Source organism: Tupaia chinensis, unplaced genomic scaffold (genome assembly GCF_000334495.1).
Source record: "Tupaia chinensis unplaced genomic scaffold, TupChi_1.0 Scaffold000563_1, whole genome shotgun sequence".
NCBI classification, from domain to species: domain Eukaryota; kingdom Metazoa; phylum Chordata; class Mammalia; order Scandentia; family Tupaiidae; genus Tupaia; species Tupaia belangeri.
This window is the reverse complement of record NW_006160076.1, coordinates 1,955,623-1,970,371: the sequence shown is the minus strand read 5'-3', so window position 1 is coordinate 1,970,371 and position 14,749 is coordinate 1,955,623. Positions and strand designations below refer to the sequence as shown.

The following is a 14,749-nucleotide window of genomic DNA, read 5'->3' as shown; positions in this document are numbered from 1 at the left end:
ACAAACAGAAAATATTTGCATAGTTTTAAAGGTGTTTTAGCTACCACAGTACCGATCATGAATATCATTTAATGTGTAGCCAATTTTAACTTGAGCAGAAGAAAACAGAACTCTAATGCTTATTAAAGCTTTCTAAAACAAATTGGCATCTGAAGTCCAGAAATGGGAAATAAATGGTCCTTTTGCATGTTTGGAGGTTCATACAGCCCCTTCCCCTAGGTGTTCTTGAATCTAGGATTTTATTTTTGTGGGGGGAGAGGTTTTTGCTATAGGGCGTGTGCGCTCACCAGACAGAGGCAGAGAACCAGAAAGCGGGAAATCAACCCCCAGGGGGAATGGCCATGCTGCAATCTCTTCTCCTCCATTCTCCTCTTGTGATCTTGGGCACGCACGCACACAAACCCAGTGTGAGTTTAAGTCACTGGGTCCGGAACTCGAACCACAGTCGACTACATGGGGTTCCAGTAGCCATTATGCTAACTGCTGGTCCCTTGGATCTAGGATTTTAATCTATACAAAAAAGAATCTCCTTTTATTGGTGCGAGAACCTGATGATAAGGCCAAAGTAAGGCCCTTCTGGTAGATATTCTGGTACTCACTCAGCAACCCTGAATATTTAATGAACACTTTGGTAGGCATCAAGATAAGGTCTCTATTTCCCTAAAAGCTACAACATGCAGCTAAAAGCCAGGTTTCTTTGGAGGGATTTCCTCTCAAATCCCAAATTTGCCACCTCTTACTTATGTGACTGAGCAAAGTCCTCTACCACTCTAAGCTTTGGCTTTTTCCTCTGTCGACTTTGGTAATAATTATACTTTGCTCATAGGATTTCTGTGATGGGTTAAAAGAAATATTATTTTTTGCACTTACAGTACATTTTAACTGCTGTTGTTTTGATAGACTTCCTGCTAATATTTACTGTTTCTCTTTCTTTCTTAGGGAGATGTTAATCTCTGTTGCTCTGGGCCAGGTGTTATCACTTCTTATTTGTGGAATTGGTTTGACTAGCAAGTACTTGTCAGAAGATTTCCATGCCAATACGCCAGTCTTCCAGAGTTTCCTCAATTACATCCTTCTCTTCTTGGTCTATACCACCACACTAGCCGTCAGACAAGGTAAGCTCACAAACCTACCAGAAATACAGCTTGTTCAAACACCTAGAAAATGATGAGCCATACCTGGATAACTTTTTGTTACTTATGGCATCAGTAAGACAAGGCAAAACCCCAAATCTCTTTTTTATTTTGCTGTGATGCAGCAAACAAAATGAATGAATAAATCATAAAGAAGCATAAATTGTGAGTTCCACCGAAAGTTGAAAATGTGTGTATAGGCAGAAATGTACACTTGCTCAACTACTTGAATTGCTGTTAACATTTCTTGTACCTCTCAATGAATCTAAATAGAGTGCTTCCCTGGAACCTGGAATAGGCCCCATGCAGCTGTCCTAAATAACATGGTCTCTGAGAAGTTCAGTGGAATTACAGACAAATATATGGTCTGTGGGAAAGAAACAAACAAACAAAAAAAGATAAAAATAGTAACATGAACATCTCTAGTAATAGCACAGGGGAAAAGAAAGCTACCACAAATGGTCAGGCAAGCTGTTAAATTATTTTAAACTTAAAATAAAGCAATAAAGCAAATCCTGCAAGGAAAACTTTTTAAGGGGCAGTTGCAGTTGAAAATGCTTGGGATATATTTCTGGAGGGTATGCTTCAGAAATATGATTCTACTAGTGAATTAGGTGTAAATATTTTTATTTGTGACCCAAACAATGAACAATTTCCCCCACCTGCTGTCAACTGTAAAATATGAATTGAAAAATAATCATTAAATGTTTGAAGACAAGTGTACATAATCATAATAAATAAAGGCATAATAATGACACATCTGTAGCTGTGGTATAAATCCTAATAGTCACACTTTCTTGAAACTTTTACATGAACTGTTGGTAAGTATTTACTATAGCTTCTTATTTGGATTGCTGTGCAGAACAATATTGCTTAATTATAATGATTTGGCCAGTAGTAGATTTCATCTTAGAAGAGGAATAAAATTGAGTGAGTTAGGACTGAATTCCAGTTTAGTTTTGAATTTGTTTAAAGTATTAGAGAACCTAATTTCATTTATTTCTTAAAAATATGTGCTATTAGTGTATATCTTTCAAAATTTAATAGCAGGCCCAGCTGGTAGTAGTAGTGCAAGTGGTTAGGACACCACTGCATAATGTGGGAGCCACATGGAAAGCCTGGACTTGGATCTTGACCAGCTTACACATGCCAGGTTACATTGGTATGCACTTGTAATTCTACTTAACTGACAGACTGGGGGAGTGAGGCATGGTGAGATCCCGTTGAAATAACTCCCTTTTCCCTTTTCATAATTCTCTCTCTCCTTTTTTTGTTTTTTAAATTAACATTAGTAGGCATAATTACTTTTAAAATGAACGTCATTTAAAGCCTCAGGCTGTAAATGTTATAGACATTTAATCTCAGCTTTGTTTTCTTAATGTGATTTGGAAGCTAATAATTTTGAGTGATATAAATGCATCATTTAACAGTTACTTTTACCATTTCACCATTGGTGCCTCAATCCAGGAATGAACTCCAGGAAGTGATAAACAGGGGAGGTGTCAGATTAGCAATTCACTTACAAAAGAAAGACTATTAACATGAGGAATAGGTAGCTTGGCCATTTCAAGAAGAGAGAGTTAAGCAGTTGGACTTAGAAATCACTTGATGAAAGCTTGAATCAATATTAAAGGAACAGAATTACTTAGCCCAGTACAAGGAATATAATTAAAAATAAAAAGATTAAATAAAGAACACTTGCAACACTGTAATATTACAAAAAATTCAAAGGAAAATGGTAACTTTATCTTCCCTAGTAATTTTTTAAATAATTATTTATTTAATTGTATTTATTCTTTTTTCTCTTTTTTCTTTTTTATTTTTTTGACCAGAGAGAGACAGAAAGAGAGAGGGAAGGTGAGAAAGCAAGTCACCATGTCCAGGACTCGAACTGTAGTTGGCCATGTGGGAGTGCCAATGCCTTAGCCACCATGCCACCTGCTGGTCCACCTTCCCTGGTGATTTTTAGAACCAGCCTGTAGTACAAGATAGTGAATTTTAACATCTTTGAGTTCCTTTTTATCTTACTTTCCAGTAGGACAGAGACTTAACAGAAATTTAAATCAGGGAAAAATAATCTACTGAAAAGCAGAGAGTGATTTCAAAAATGGCAATAATAGGTAGAGTCTCAAAAGCTTAGAAAATTAAATATGGTAAAAGACCCAGACTTAATAATAGCAATACCATCCATTGAGCCTTTATGTGCCAGCCATTACTGATGTGAATTATCTTTGATTCCTTCAATCTAAGGAAATAGGCATTATTATTTTTAAAAATTTGTCTAGAGGGTGCATGCATTTGCCAGAGGCAAATAGGTGTTATTATCCAAAATGGTATAAATGAGCAAACCAGCCCCAGGAACCTACTCAAGGATATAGATTATAAAGTAGCAGAGACCCATTCTAGGCCAGGGCTGTCTGGGCTGGGTGCCTTTGGAACCCACCCTCCTGTCCATGTAAGGCTCAGGAAAGGCAGCAGAAGGAAGGGGAGATGCTTTTGAACACAAAGAGTTTTCTCCTTGAATTTCAAAACCTTTAATGAGAAGCCAGCCATTGGGTATAAGGTCTAGGGAGACACAACAGTTCAGCCAAGAGGATGTCATAGACTGTTTGGGGAGCGGACAAAGGGTTGGACAGGGAAGGACAAATGGAAAGCAGTCAAAGACTAGGAGCAAGACTTTGAAGAATCTTTGGGGGAAAAGGCTAAAGAGGGCCTTAGGAAATCCTAGTCAGTGTTGCAAAGAATTGATTTCTAAATGTCCTTTCTGGAGATTTTACCATTGCTTCAGATTATCACCAACTTGGTTGGTATGTCTTTATTGGGATGTTTGTGCAGAATATTTGTTTTAAGCATCTTCTTTAGAGATTTTAATAAGCAGGCATTATTCTAACATTTGAATATCAACAAAGTAATTACATTAATTGTGTTTAGGCTGATGCAACACTTTTAATATGGGTTGGAGATGCAATCATCTTTACATTCAGTCACCTCCAGATTTGGAGGAAATGAACAACAAAGAGAAGAGCATAGAAAGTCCAATGTGCACAAAGGAGGGTCTCTCAAAGTCACAATTTCTCCTCCCTTTCCACTGTTTGCTGAGGTCTTCAGGCTAGGTCTTAAAGAGATGCTGATGTTCCCGCTTCTCCCAGCACAGACATCATATAGCCTCCTAGGCACTCACATTATTTGATGCTACCTTGGATCACCTGACAGCAAAAATTTAGACTTGAGACTATATTTTTAAGTAAATCCCTTTATCATTTGAATTATGCAATTCCAAAAAATGTATGATTATCATCATGTTTAAAACACAATGTGATAAATGCAAAAAGCCCTTTGGGAGCACTAAAGGTTATATTAAGAAAACCTTGCTGGTGCCAGCAGGTGGCATGGTTGTTAAGGGCACTGGACTCCCACATGGCCAACTGTGGTTCAAGTCCCGGACCTGGTGGCTTGCTTTCTCTCTCTCTCTCTCTCTCTCTCTCTCTCTCTCTCTCTCTCTCTCTCTCTCACTCTCACTCCGTCTGTCTCTGGTCAAATTGAAATAAATAAGTTAAATAAAGTAATCCTTTTTAAAAAAAGGGAAAACATTGCCAAAATTTGACTTTAAAAATAAACTGAATTCTATCAAATCTGCATTGGACCAGTGATTAGATACTCCAAAGCACAGAGGCCAATGTATTAATAAGTTTGTTACTGGGGACCAGCAGTTGACATAACGGCTACGTTGTTAGACTCCCATGTAGTTGACCACGGTTTGAGTCTCGGACCTCATGGCTTAACTCACGCCGGGTGCATGTGCGTGCATGCCCAAGATCCCGAGAAGAGAATGGAGGAGAAGGGATTACGGCATGGCCATCCCCCCCGGGGGGTGATTTCTTGATTTCTGTCTCTCTGTATCTCTGGTGAGCGCACGTGCCCTATAGCAGAAAAAAACCTCTCAAAAAAAAAAAAAAAGTTTGTTACAGTAAAAACTTTTTTTGTTTGTCTTTATTTTATTTTAAAACGGGGTCTCACTGTGTTGCTGTCCTCCTAACTTAGGCTTCTGAGTGCCTAAGAATATAGGCATACACCACCATGTTAAGTCTTTAAGTTGAACCAGGAATTGAACCCAGGCCTTTCTTATGGTCCCAGCCTGTGGAGCATAGTGTCTTGACAGCATGTATCACTGTGGCTGGGTCCATGGAACTAGAATTTTGCACTGATTCTTGATTATTAATTTATTTCTACAAAATTTCAGTACCATCCCCCTTAAAAAAATCATCTGCTATTGAACAAGTTTTAGGTATAGCCCTATTTATGATTGGAGCTAGGTTTCCTTCCAATTGATTCTAAAATTCTATAGATGTTTATTTGTTCATAATAAAGAGATTCAGTAATTCCACTTTGTAGAAGAAAATGTACTTTGAAATACCAGTTTATTTGTTCAGTATGTCAAGTTTGAGGATTTAAATAAAATTTAGGTGTTACTTCAATAGCTTATTGCATACATTGTGAGATATTATTTAGGAAATTAAAATGTGCCTGTTGAAGTAATGCCTGAAATCAGGCAACTCTTAAGGTATATACAAAGTAAAGTTTCAGGAATATGACAAAAAAGGATAGTGAAGCTTCCCCAGACTTACAGGTTTGCCAAGGAAATTGTCAAGACTCTGTCTGAGATCTACTCTTTTTCTGAAATTCAGTATAGTACTAGCTGAAATCAGGAAGTGGAGAAACAGAATGAGAGCACAGGCTAACTGAAGAGCACCTAACTCTTGCTTCTGTGATGTCAAAGCAGGAAATGTGACAGGCTTTTAAAACAAAAGAAAAAGTAAGATAGGTTTCTTATCAGGATAATATATTATTGTTCGACTTTTTTCCCCATAAGCTTCTTTTTTCAATTATGACAAAACTCTTGCTTCTTCCCAGTTCTACTCTCAGCAGTTCTTAAATAATAAATACCCATGGTTTATCTTTTGGCAATTTTTAACTTCAGAATGTTTATAAGCCACACTTTAAAAAAAAGTCTGTAACTTTTTCCTCTCCTTCTTTCATTTTTCTGCAGACAACTCTAGTGCTTTTTTGCTTTTCCATCAACACTTTGCTCAGTGATTGTGGGAAGTAAGGATGTCAGGTAAAGGCAGGATACTAAGGAAAAAACGAAAATGCTTTCAGTTCTCAGGTCATGATGGTGGGAACTAAAGGAGGGGGTATCAATAAGGAAAGCATGAATAGATTCAGAAATAACTGCTTCTTTTTATGTATAGACTCTGGAAAGAAAACAATATTGCCTCCACTGAGCATTATTAGAATACTAACACTATTCCAGGTGACTGCTTCTACAAGTTTTGATTTTTGTTTGAAAGGTATTTTTATAAGCTCTTCTAATTTAGAATAAATGACAAGTTGGATTAGCCTTGCATATACTGGTTGTTGGAAAAGTCATGACATACTCTTCTCTGTTTTTCTATGCAAAAATGTGTCATGACTTTTCCGATGAGCCACTGTTTTATTTTCTAGCAACGTTTTGAAACGTAAACTTCAAAATATTTACTGAATCACTTATGTATTTCTTTGTGTGCATGTAAAAGGAAACAAGTCTCTAATAGCACTAATAAAGCACTCATAAAATCACCATGCAGAATCTCCCCCCCCTTTTTTTAAAGGGTTACTGAAGAGTGAACTAAATGCTTTACTTTTCATGAGAAATATTCTCATCTTGAACATTAAGTTTCAGCAACTGTAAACCTTAGAGGTCTAGGTTCAAATCTTAATTCTAAGTGAGGAGGCTGCAAAAATGAAGTCAGTTGGTTATTGGGAAGCACTCTCTCCTGGCCTCTTCAACACATCATTCTCCTTTTTCTCCCTAGAGCTTCCTAGTAAGGCAGAAGAGATGGAAAAAATTTATGAACAAGACAGGCTTATCTACACACTACTCCTAGGTGAAACTCATGGCTCAGTGATCCAGTCCCACAACCTCCAACATTTTTATTTATTTGTTTATTTTTAGTTTTTTTGCCATAGAGTACATTTGTTCTCTGGAGAGGGAGAGGAAAAAAAACATGAGATAAAATGTGAGAACTCACACCCCAGAGTGATGGCCATGCAGCAGTCCTTTCTCCTTCATTCTCTTTTGAGCATGTACATACATACACTCAACATGATATTTTTTTTTTTTGAGAGGTTTTTGCTATAGGGTGCGTGCGCTCTCCAGAAAGACACAGACAGACAGAGAGAAACAGAGACAGAAAGCGAGAAATCACCCCCCAGGGGGGATGGTCATGCCGCAATCCCTTCTCCTCCATTCTCCTCTCAGGATCTTGGGCACGCACACACACACGCCTGACGTGAGTTTAAACCACTGGGTCTGGGACTCAGACTATGGTGGACTACATCGGAGTCCAGTGACAGCCATGCTAACTGCTGCTCCCCACCCAGCATGATTTTTAAACCACAATTGGCCATGTGAGAGTCTAGTGTTGTAACCACTACTCCACCCATTGGCCCCTGCTGTCAACATTTTAAATGATCTCTATGTCTCTGTGTCTGGCGAGCACATGTGCCCTATAGCGAAAAAAAACTCTCAAAAAAAAATTTTTTTAAATGAGTATTCTTCTCAGTTTGTGCCCCAGAATGTTTCCTTCTTTTATTTATGATGATGGGGAAGTATTAATTAGAAGGTAATTGTTGCTTCTTCCAACCCAAGAAAGACTCCATGTCTGTTATTTACAGAAATACTATATATCTATATCTATATCTATATATATATCTTATACACAATCACATAGGATAATTTCTCATTGACTAATTTTGTAAGATTTAAAACATGCATATATAATTCAGAGAAATGTAGAACTTTACACATAAATGGATGAATGAATGTATACATGCGTTCCTTCGAACAATTGCAACAAACCCCTGGAAACTTTGTATCTGACAGTTTACAGTATGCCAGACACTAGAGTCAATGGAAGATCTCACCTCCCAATTCTATGAGTACTGCTCTGTCTCTGTGAATCTTTGCCCCTCTTTCACTGGAAATCTTTAATACTTACCATAAGCAGTAAGAAAAAGGGAACAATCAGAAGAAGTAAATGAAGGTCTAAGATTTTCTCAGAGTAGAAGCCCAAGTTCTGCTCGTGCACATAGTTCAGCCCCCAATTCTGTGGATAATCTTCACTAAATCACTGAGAAGTGACTGTTAGTGGGTGGCAGAATAAGAAAGCACTTGGCAAATGTAAATAATGAATTTAACTCCCTCGGGGGTCATGGAGGAAATATTTCTGTCACTTACCTAAGTCCGGTGAGGTAATATTCATTGGAGTCTCTTTAAAAGCCTCCCTTGTGGGACATTATTTGGCAAACCTCTATTCCTATTTCTTGTCAGGTTGTGTTTATTTTTACTTTTTAAGTTTGATTAGAGAGTTTTAGCTCCCTGAGTACAGAAAGATTACACCTCAGGAATTTCTGAGGTGAATCCTTAGTAGATGCTCCATGGGAATGCTTATGTTCTTGGAGAAAAGGAGAGAACAAGTTTGGGTCTGGTGTGATACACATAAGATGCTGGGAAATGGTAGAGAAAATCCCAGGAGAAAGTTAGAATCCACTTGTAGCAAAAATTTCCTGCCAGTATGTAGAGCAGCTGGAGTGCTCATATACTTCCAGTGGGAATGCAAAATAGTAATACTGTTTGGGAAAATAGCTTGAGAGTTTCTTATAATTAAACAGACACTTGCCATGTGACCCAAAAAAATCACACTTCCAAGACAGGTGATTATATAATGTTTACACAAAGAACTGTATCCAAGTGACCATTGCAGGTTGATTCATGATTGCCAAAAACTGTAAACAACTCAAGTACCCATTAGCTTGTGGAAGGCTAAACAATTTGTGGTAAATTTATACAGTGCAGAATATAAGAAGTAATAAGAAGTGTTAAATACCTAATACATTCCATAATATAAAATAATCTCAAAAGCATTCTAGTAAGTGCAAGATGCCAGACACAAAAGCTTATATATTATGTAATTGCATACTGCATATTATATGATATTCTGGAAGAGGCAAAAGTATAGCACAGAAAACAGATCAATAGTTGCCAGAGCCTGGGGGTGGGGAGAGAAGATAGCCTGCAAAGGAACACAAGGGAACTTATGGGTGATGGAAGTGTTGTGTATATCTCAATTGTTATAAAAGTTACATAACTATAAACATTTTTCAAAACTCTTCAAACTGTACACTTGAAAAGAGTGGAGTTGTCAGACAAGTCCTTATGTATTTTTCTATGCAAAAATGCGTCATGACTTTTCAAATGACCCAATGTCATATCTAAATTATACTCCAGTGCACCTGACCAAAGGGAAAAAAAGAAAGAAATTTTTGTTTACTAAAGAAAATTTTATTCACTAAAATAATTTTTTTTTTACTAAAATTCTGTGGTTACCTTGATGGAATAATATATTGTCGGGCCCAGAGTTTTCAATATTGTATATAACTATTCCCTCAGTTGCTGATGGATATTAGAAAGTGCCACTAAAACTCTGGCTTGAGGGCCAGGTTAGTGGTGCAGTGGTAATGCACTGCTCAAGGGAAGCTGGATCCATATGGAAGCTGATGGGTTCAGTTACCTGCTTGACCTGCATGTGCCAGTTACAGCCTTCTGTGATCTTGCCTGGCTGCACAGGCTGGTTGGAGGAGGGGAATCATGTTGTGAGACCCCATTGAAGGCACTTGTGTTTCTCTCTATATATATATATATCTTTCATTCTTTCGAGAGAAAGAAATTTAAAAAAAAAAAAAAAACTCCCACTTTATTGTAGCCTTCATTTTTAAAAAGTTTTTTTAGAAGATTTGTTTATTTTCAGTTTCATTTATTATATTATTCTTCTATTTTGACCAGAGAAAGACAGAGAGAAAGGGAGAGTGAGAAAGCAAGCTACCAAATCTAGGACTTGAATCGTGGTCAGCCATTTGGGAGCCCAGCACCTCAACCACCATGCCACCTGCTGGCCCCTGTACCATCCTTTTATATTACAAGAATGAGTACCATTTTCCAAGAAGTGTATATACTCCAAGGAACTTTATAGTGTTGAAAATTCATAATCCATAACACATGCAGTGCTTATAGGATGAATCTGTATGTTTTATTTGTGCAAAGTGTATGAATTTCAAATAGAGTGATACCTTATGTAAAACTCTATCACTTAGCACAACAAAAAACTTTGGGATTAAAGGGAATTGACAAGAATATGCAATATCATCTTTTTCTCTTAATGAATCCTCCTATAAACACACACACATACACACACACACACACATATCAGACTCTCCCTCATTCCCCATACCAAATACTTCATTAATGGATACACTTCTGATTCGGATTCTTTCATTTTAAACATCATATAAGCTTGCAGGGAGGTGTTGTCTGTTTTATCTCGAGTCCATGTTGACTGATAATTCCGCAAATCTTTTTTTTTTAATGTTATTATTTATTTATTCATCTTTAAAAAAATAATTAATTAATTTACATTCATTTACTGAGCATTGTCACAGCATACAAAATGTGTGATTTCCCATCCAGAATATACTGCATAGTGGATTAATCGTACATGTTATTATTGATAATTTTCCATTTCTTTTTATATATATATATAATTTTCCATTTCTAGTTATTTCCCACCCTCCTCCCACACTAACTCTGGTGTCTACAGTTGTTTTTCATTCTTTCTTCCCTCCACATTTTATTGATTCACAAAATTTCTTAAATAATCTAACTACTTTCAACGCTGATATATACATATCTGTGAATACATGTCTGACTTCAGGTGTGAAATGCTGAGTAGAATGAATATACTAAAAAGTAACACCTAGCTGATTCCGCAAATCTTTAAGCATTCTTCTACCCATGCTGAGAGCTGGCATAGAGCAATACCATTCCTGGCACGAAGCTACAGCGTTCACGTGGGAGATTGAAGGGTGGTTACAAGATGATAACTGTATTGCCTGGAGGAGATAAGCCCCCTTCTGCCAAAATAGTGCTTTGTATGTAATTAGTGTAAAAATTCAGAGGAATAGAGTTTATCCTTACAATCATCTTTCTCATTAAAAAAGAATCATAATGGAAGAACAAAGCAGTCCCTGCAGTGCATTGAATTGCTTCCCCTAAGTTTTCATTAAATCAAAGACTCAGCAGTTAGCCATCTTGCAGGCACCATTGCAGTCTGCTGCATGAGATTTGCAGGGGAAAAAAAAATGAACCAAATGCTTTTTCGTTTCCTTCAAGAATTAAATTAGAATTGCATTGTGATTATCTGTAGATCAGAATTCCTTGCCTATGCATTTTTTGAATGTCTGATTTCATTGATTTCCATTTCTGTGATTTTTGAGGACGAAGGGAAAATCATGTAACTCACCAAATTTAAATGTGATCCTTGCAAATGAGTGGCTTCCATTACAAGTTGGAGTGACTTGGCCCCTGTAGTGACATAAAGGAAATAACTCCCAAATAAATTAAGATATGATCAGAATTAACATTTTGACCTTTTCTTGTTTTACCACTTAATACTAATTTCTAAGAAATAGTACAAATATCATTGTATTTTACTTAAACTGCTTAACTAGTCATTCTAAGAAAATGTCTAAGAATCATATTAAAGAATGAGTGCTTAGGTCCACCAAATTGAAATATAATTTTAAACAATTAGGATATAGATTTTGTTTTTCTGCTTCTCAATTCAATCAATATTTAAGAGCCATTGAGGCTACCCTGGTAAATTTTTATAAGTCATCTTTCCTGCATTTCTTCATTTTGGAAGTCAGGATAATAACAGTAACTGCCTTACAGGTTCCATGTGGACTAAATGAGGTGGCATACAAAAAACTCATAGCTCAGTGTCTGGCATACAGAAAGCATTCAATGAATATGAAATGCCATCATCAAAATTACAATAGAGCGGCTTAATAAATATTGATTCTTCTTCCCAGTGAGTTAGTTTATATATATATATGTATGTATATATGTGTGTATATATATATGTATATCTATATGTATATCTATATCTTAATTTGAATAAATTCTACCGTGAGAACTGTGAAATTCAAGAGCTATATTCCAGCATTTACATTCTCCTTTACTTGTCCATGGATGTCAGAGTAGGAACTGACATAATTCATGGAGGGGGTCAAAAAATGGAGACATCTGAAATCTTTTCTTGCCAATACAGTGGCCAATGTAAGAGCAAAAATTCATTGATACAATAATTATCCTAAGGCATGACTAATTCTGAAATGCACAAGCCCCAAACCCCCTCTAACAGGCTGCAAAGGAGGGGGGATCTTTCTGTCTGAGAAAGACAAGTCAAAAGAAATAGGCACTCAGAATTTTTATTCAGAAGAAGCCAGAGCCACTCTTCATCTGTGAGTCATAACTGTACCCAAAAAATCCAAACAGTGAGAGGACTGGAAGGGAGTGGGAGGTTTGCCAAAGGAGAGTCAAAGGACAGTTTTCTAGGTCAGTGCTTGCCCCCAGATGAGTATTTTGTCCTTCTCTGATTAGGTTTGTTTGATTGGACCATAAGATCTTAACACAGAATTTACTTTCTACCCCCTTTTTTCCCCTTATGTGTACGTTTCCTATCTCTCCTATTTCTCCTCTTCATCCCAGCTTTCACCTTCTCTTATAACCTTAACTGATAGGCAAATGGGAGAAAATGGCATGTCATAGTAGGACATGTATTCCTGTTCCCTTAACTGAGACAGAACTGTCATTACAAATCTAGGCATTGCAGAGAAAAATCTAGGTTCATTTTAAGCCATGTCTATAGCCTTAGTTAACTCCAAGTTAACTTTTCCAGGATCAAGAAGGCTCAAAGCACAAGGATACAAATTAAAATGAAGTATGCTGTAAACTAAGCTTACCACCCTCTTTTCTGAATGTTTTCTTCCACAACACACACACAATGCATCTGTGAACTGCAACCAACTGAATATGCATACAGAAAGCAAAACAGATCCTAAGCAGCTGGGAAAATCAAATTCTAATTTGGCCTTTTGACTGAGACACATGCCAGATGGAGAAGTTGAGGAAGAAGTGTGATTTGGCCAAAGCTAGGGCAGAATGGTGTTTCTGTCCCTGATCATTTCTAGCAAGAAATTGATTCCTGGGATGAAGGTCCACAGATGCTTTGGAAGAACCTATCATGACAATAGAAATCTTTAGATGTATTCCCAAAGGGAAAATTGGATCACTCATTTATTATCAAAATCCCAAATATCCATCAGTTATTTGGAAGAATCAAAGAGTAGTACCTTCCTTTTTAAAGCCATTTCAGTAGAAACCATAGTAAGAAATACATCAGCAGAGATCTAGCCTTACTAATGAACTACTTCAAGGACAAGCACTATCCTTGGATGAGTTCATTAAGAGAAATCTTGCTCCCATTTTTTGGGAAAAAGAACATTGTATTTCAATGTTACAAAATAAAGTCAAGATGGGGAGAGGGAAAAAAATTAAAATAACCCAAGGTGAAAACTACAAAATGCCCTGAGAGAACACAAAGCATTGAGGGCTCCAAAGCCAGAGAAGTGGCCACTATCCTACAACCGAGAAAAGGAGAAGGCCATGCTAGCACAGACCAGGGAGCAGTTGCTCGGCCATTGTTGAGCAAGAGGAGTATACCGCAGACAAGCTCAATGGCCTACCGGGGCCTTGCCAAATTCAAAGCAGCAGGTTCTATACCTACAAGCACATTTCAGCTTTCGGCTTAGTAGATGTCATTTGTTGAGGTTGAAATTTCCAGCTGGGCAGTGTTCAGGACTGTTATAGCACAGCTTTAAGCAAGCTATTGATTTGAAACTTGTGTTAGGCTAAAAGAAATGAAGATCATTCAGAAGCAAGCAAAGAACTCAACTTCTAAAAATAAAGTTAAGGAACTTGGTAAGTAACTTCTTTTAAACAGAAAGATGTGTGGGCACAGCTTATGTAAGTGACATAAATGTAGACTCCTCTGCACTGTTAAAAATTATTTTATTTACTATATAGAAACTTACTAGCTCTCAACCCCTCATTTCTGTTTTTGTGACCTCAGACATGTTAAGCAGTTTAGTTACCGAAAGGAAAGTCATTGATAAATGTATTCCTATACTCAGTCTCTTAACGGAACAAGTAAGCATAGCGCACAAGCCACAGTTGTCATATCTATATCACTTTGCCTGACCTAATTGAGCCCTCTCTAGTAGCCAATAGCTTTCTGCTTTTCAAGCTTTATTCCTTCAAGCAGGCTTTGTTTTCCTATTGGTGATTTGAGCATGTACCTTCAGTCCTTGCTGGTGTACTGAACTTAAGCTCATCCCTATTTTCTAACAACCCCCATAAAAGATTAGAAACCAGGGATCAGCAGTTAGCATAATGGCTATGTTGCTGGACTCCCATGTAGTCAACCGTGGTTCACATCCCGGACCCAGTGGCTTAAAACTCACGTGCCCAAGATCCTGAGAGAAGAATGGAGGAGAAGGGATTGTGGTGTGGCCATGCCTCCTGGGGGGTGATTTCTCGCTTTCTGTCTCTCTGTCTCTCTCTGTCTGTCTGGCGAGTGCACGCACCTTATAGCAAAAACCTCTCAAAAAAAAAAAAAAAA

General features: G+C 37.3%; 1 protein-coding gene across 1 annotated transcript in view; it reads left to right on the top strand.

The window, feature by feature from the left end:
- The first annotated feature begins 943 nt into the window (after window positions 1-943).
- Window positions 944-14,749, top strand: part of SLC35F1 (solute carrier family 35 member F1) — a 205,945-nt gene continuing 192,139 nt past the window's right edge. Inside the window, exon 1 of the mRNA XM_006157863.3 lies at window positions 944-1,115. Coding sequence (XP_006157925.1) covers window positions 944-1,115 — 172 coding nt within the window. The remainder of the gene's footprint in view (window positions 1,116-14,749) is intronic.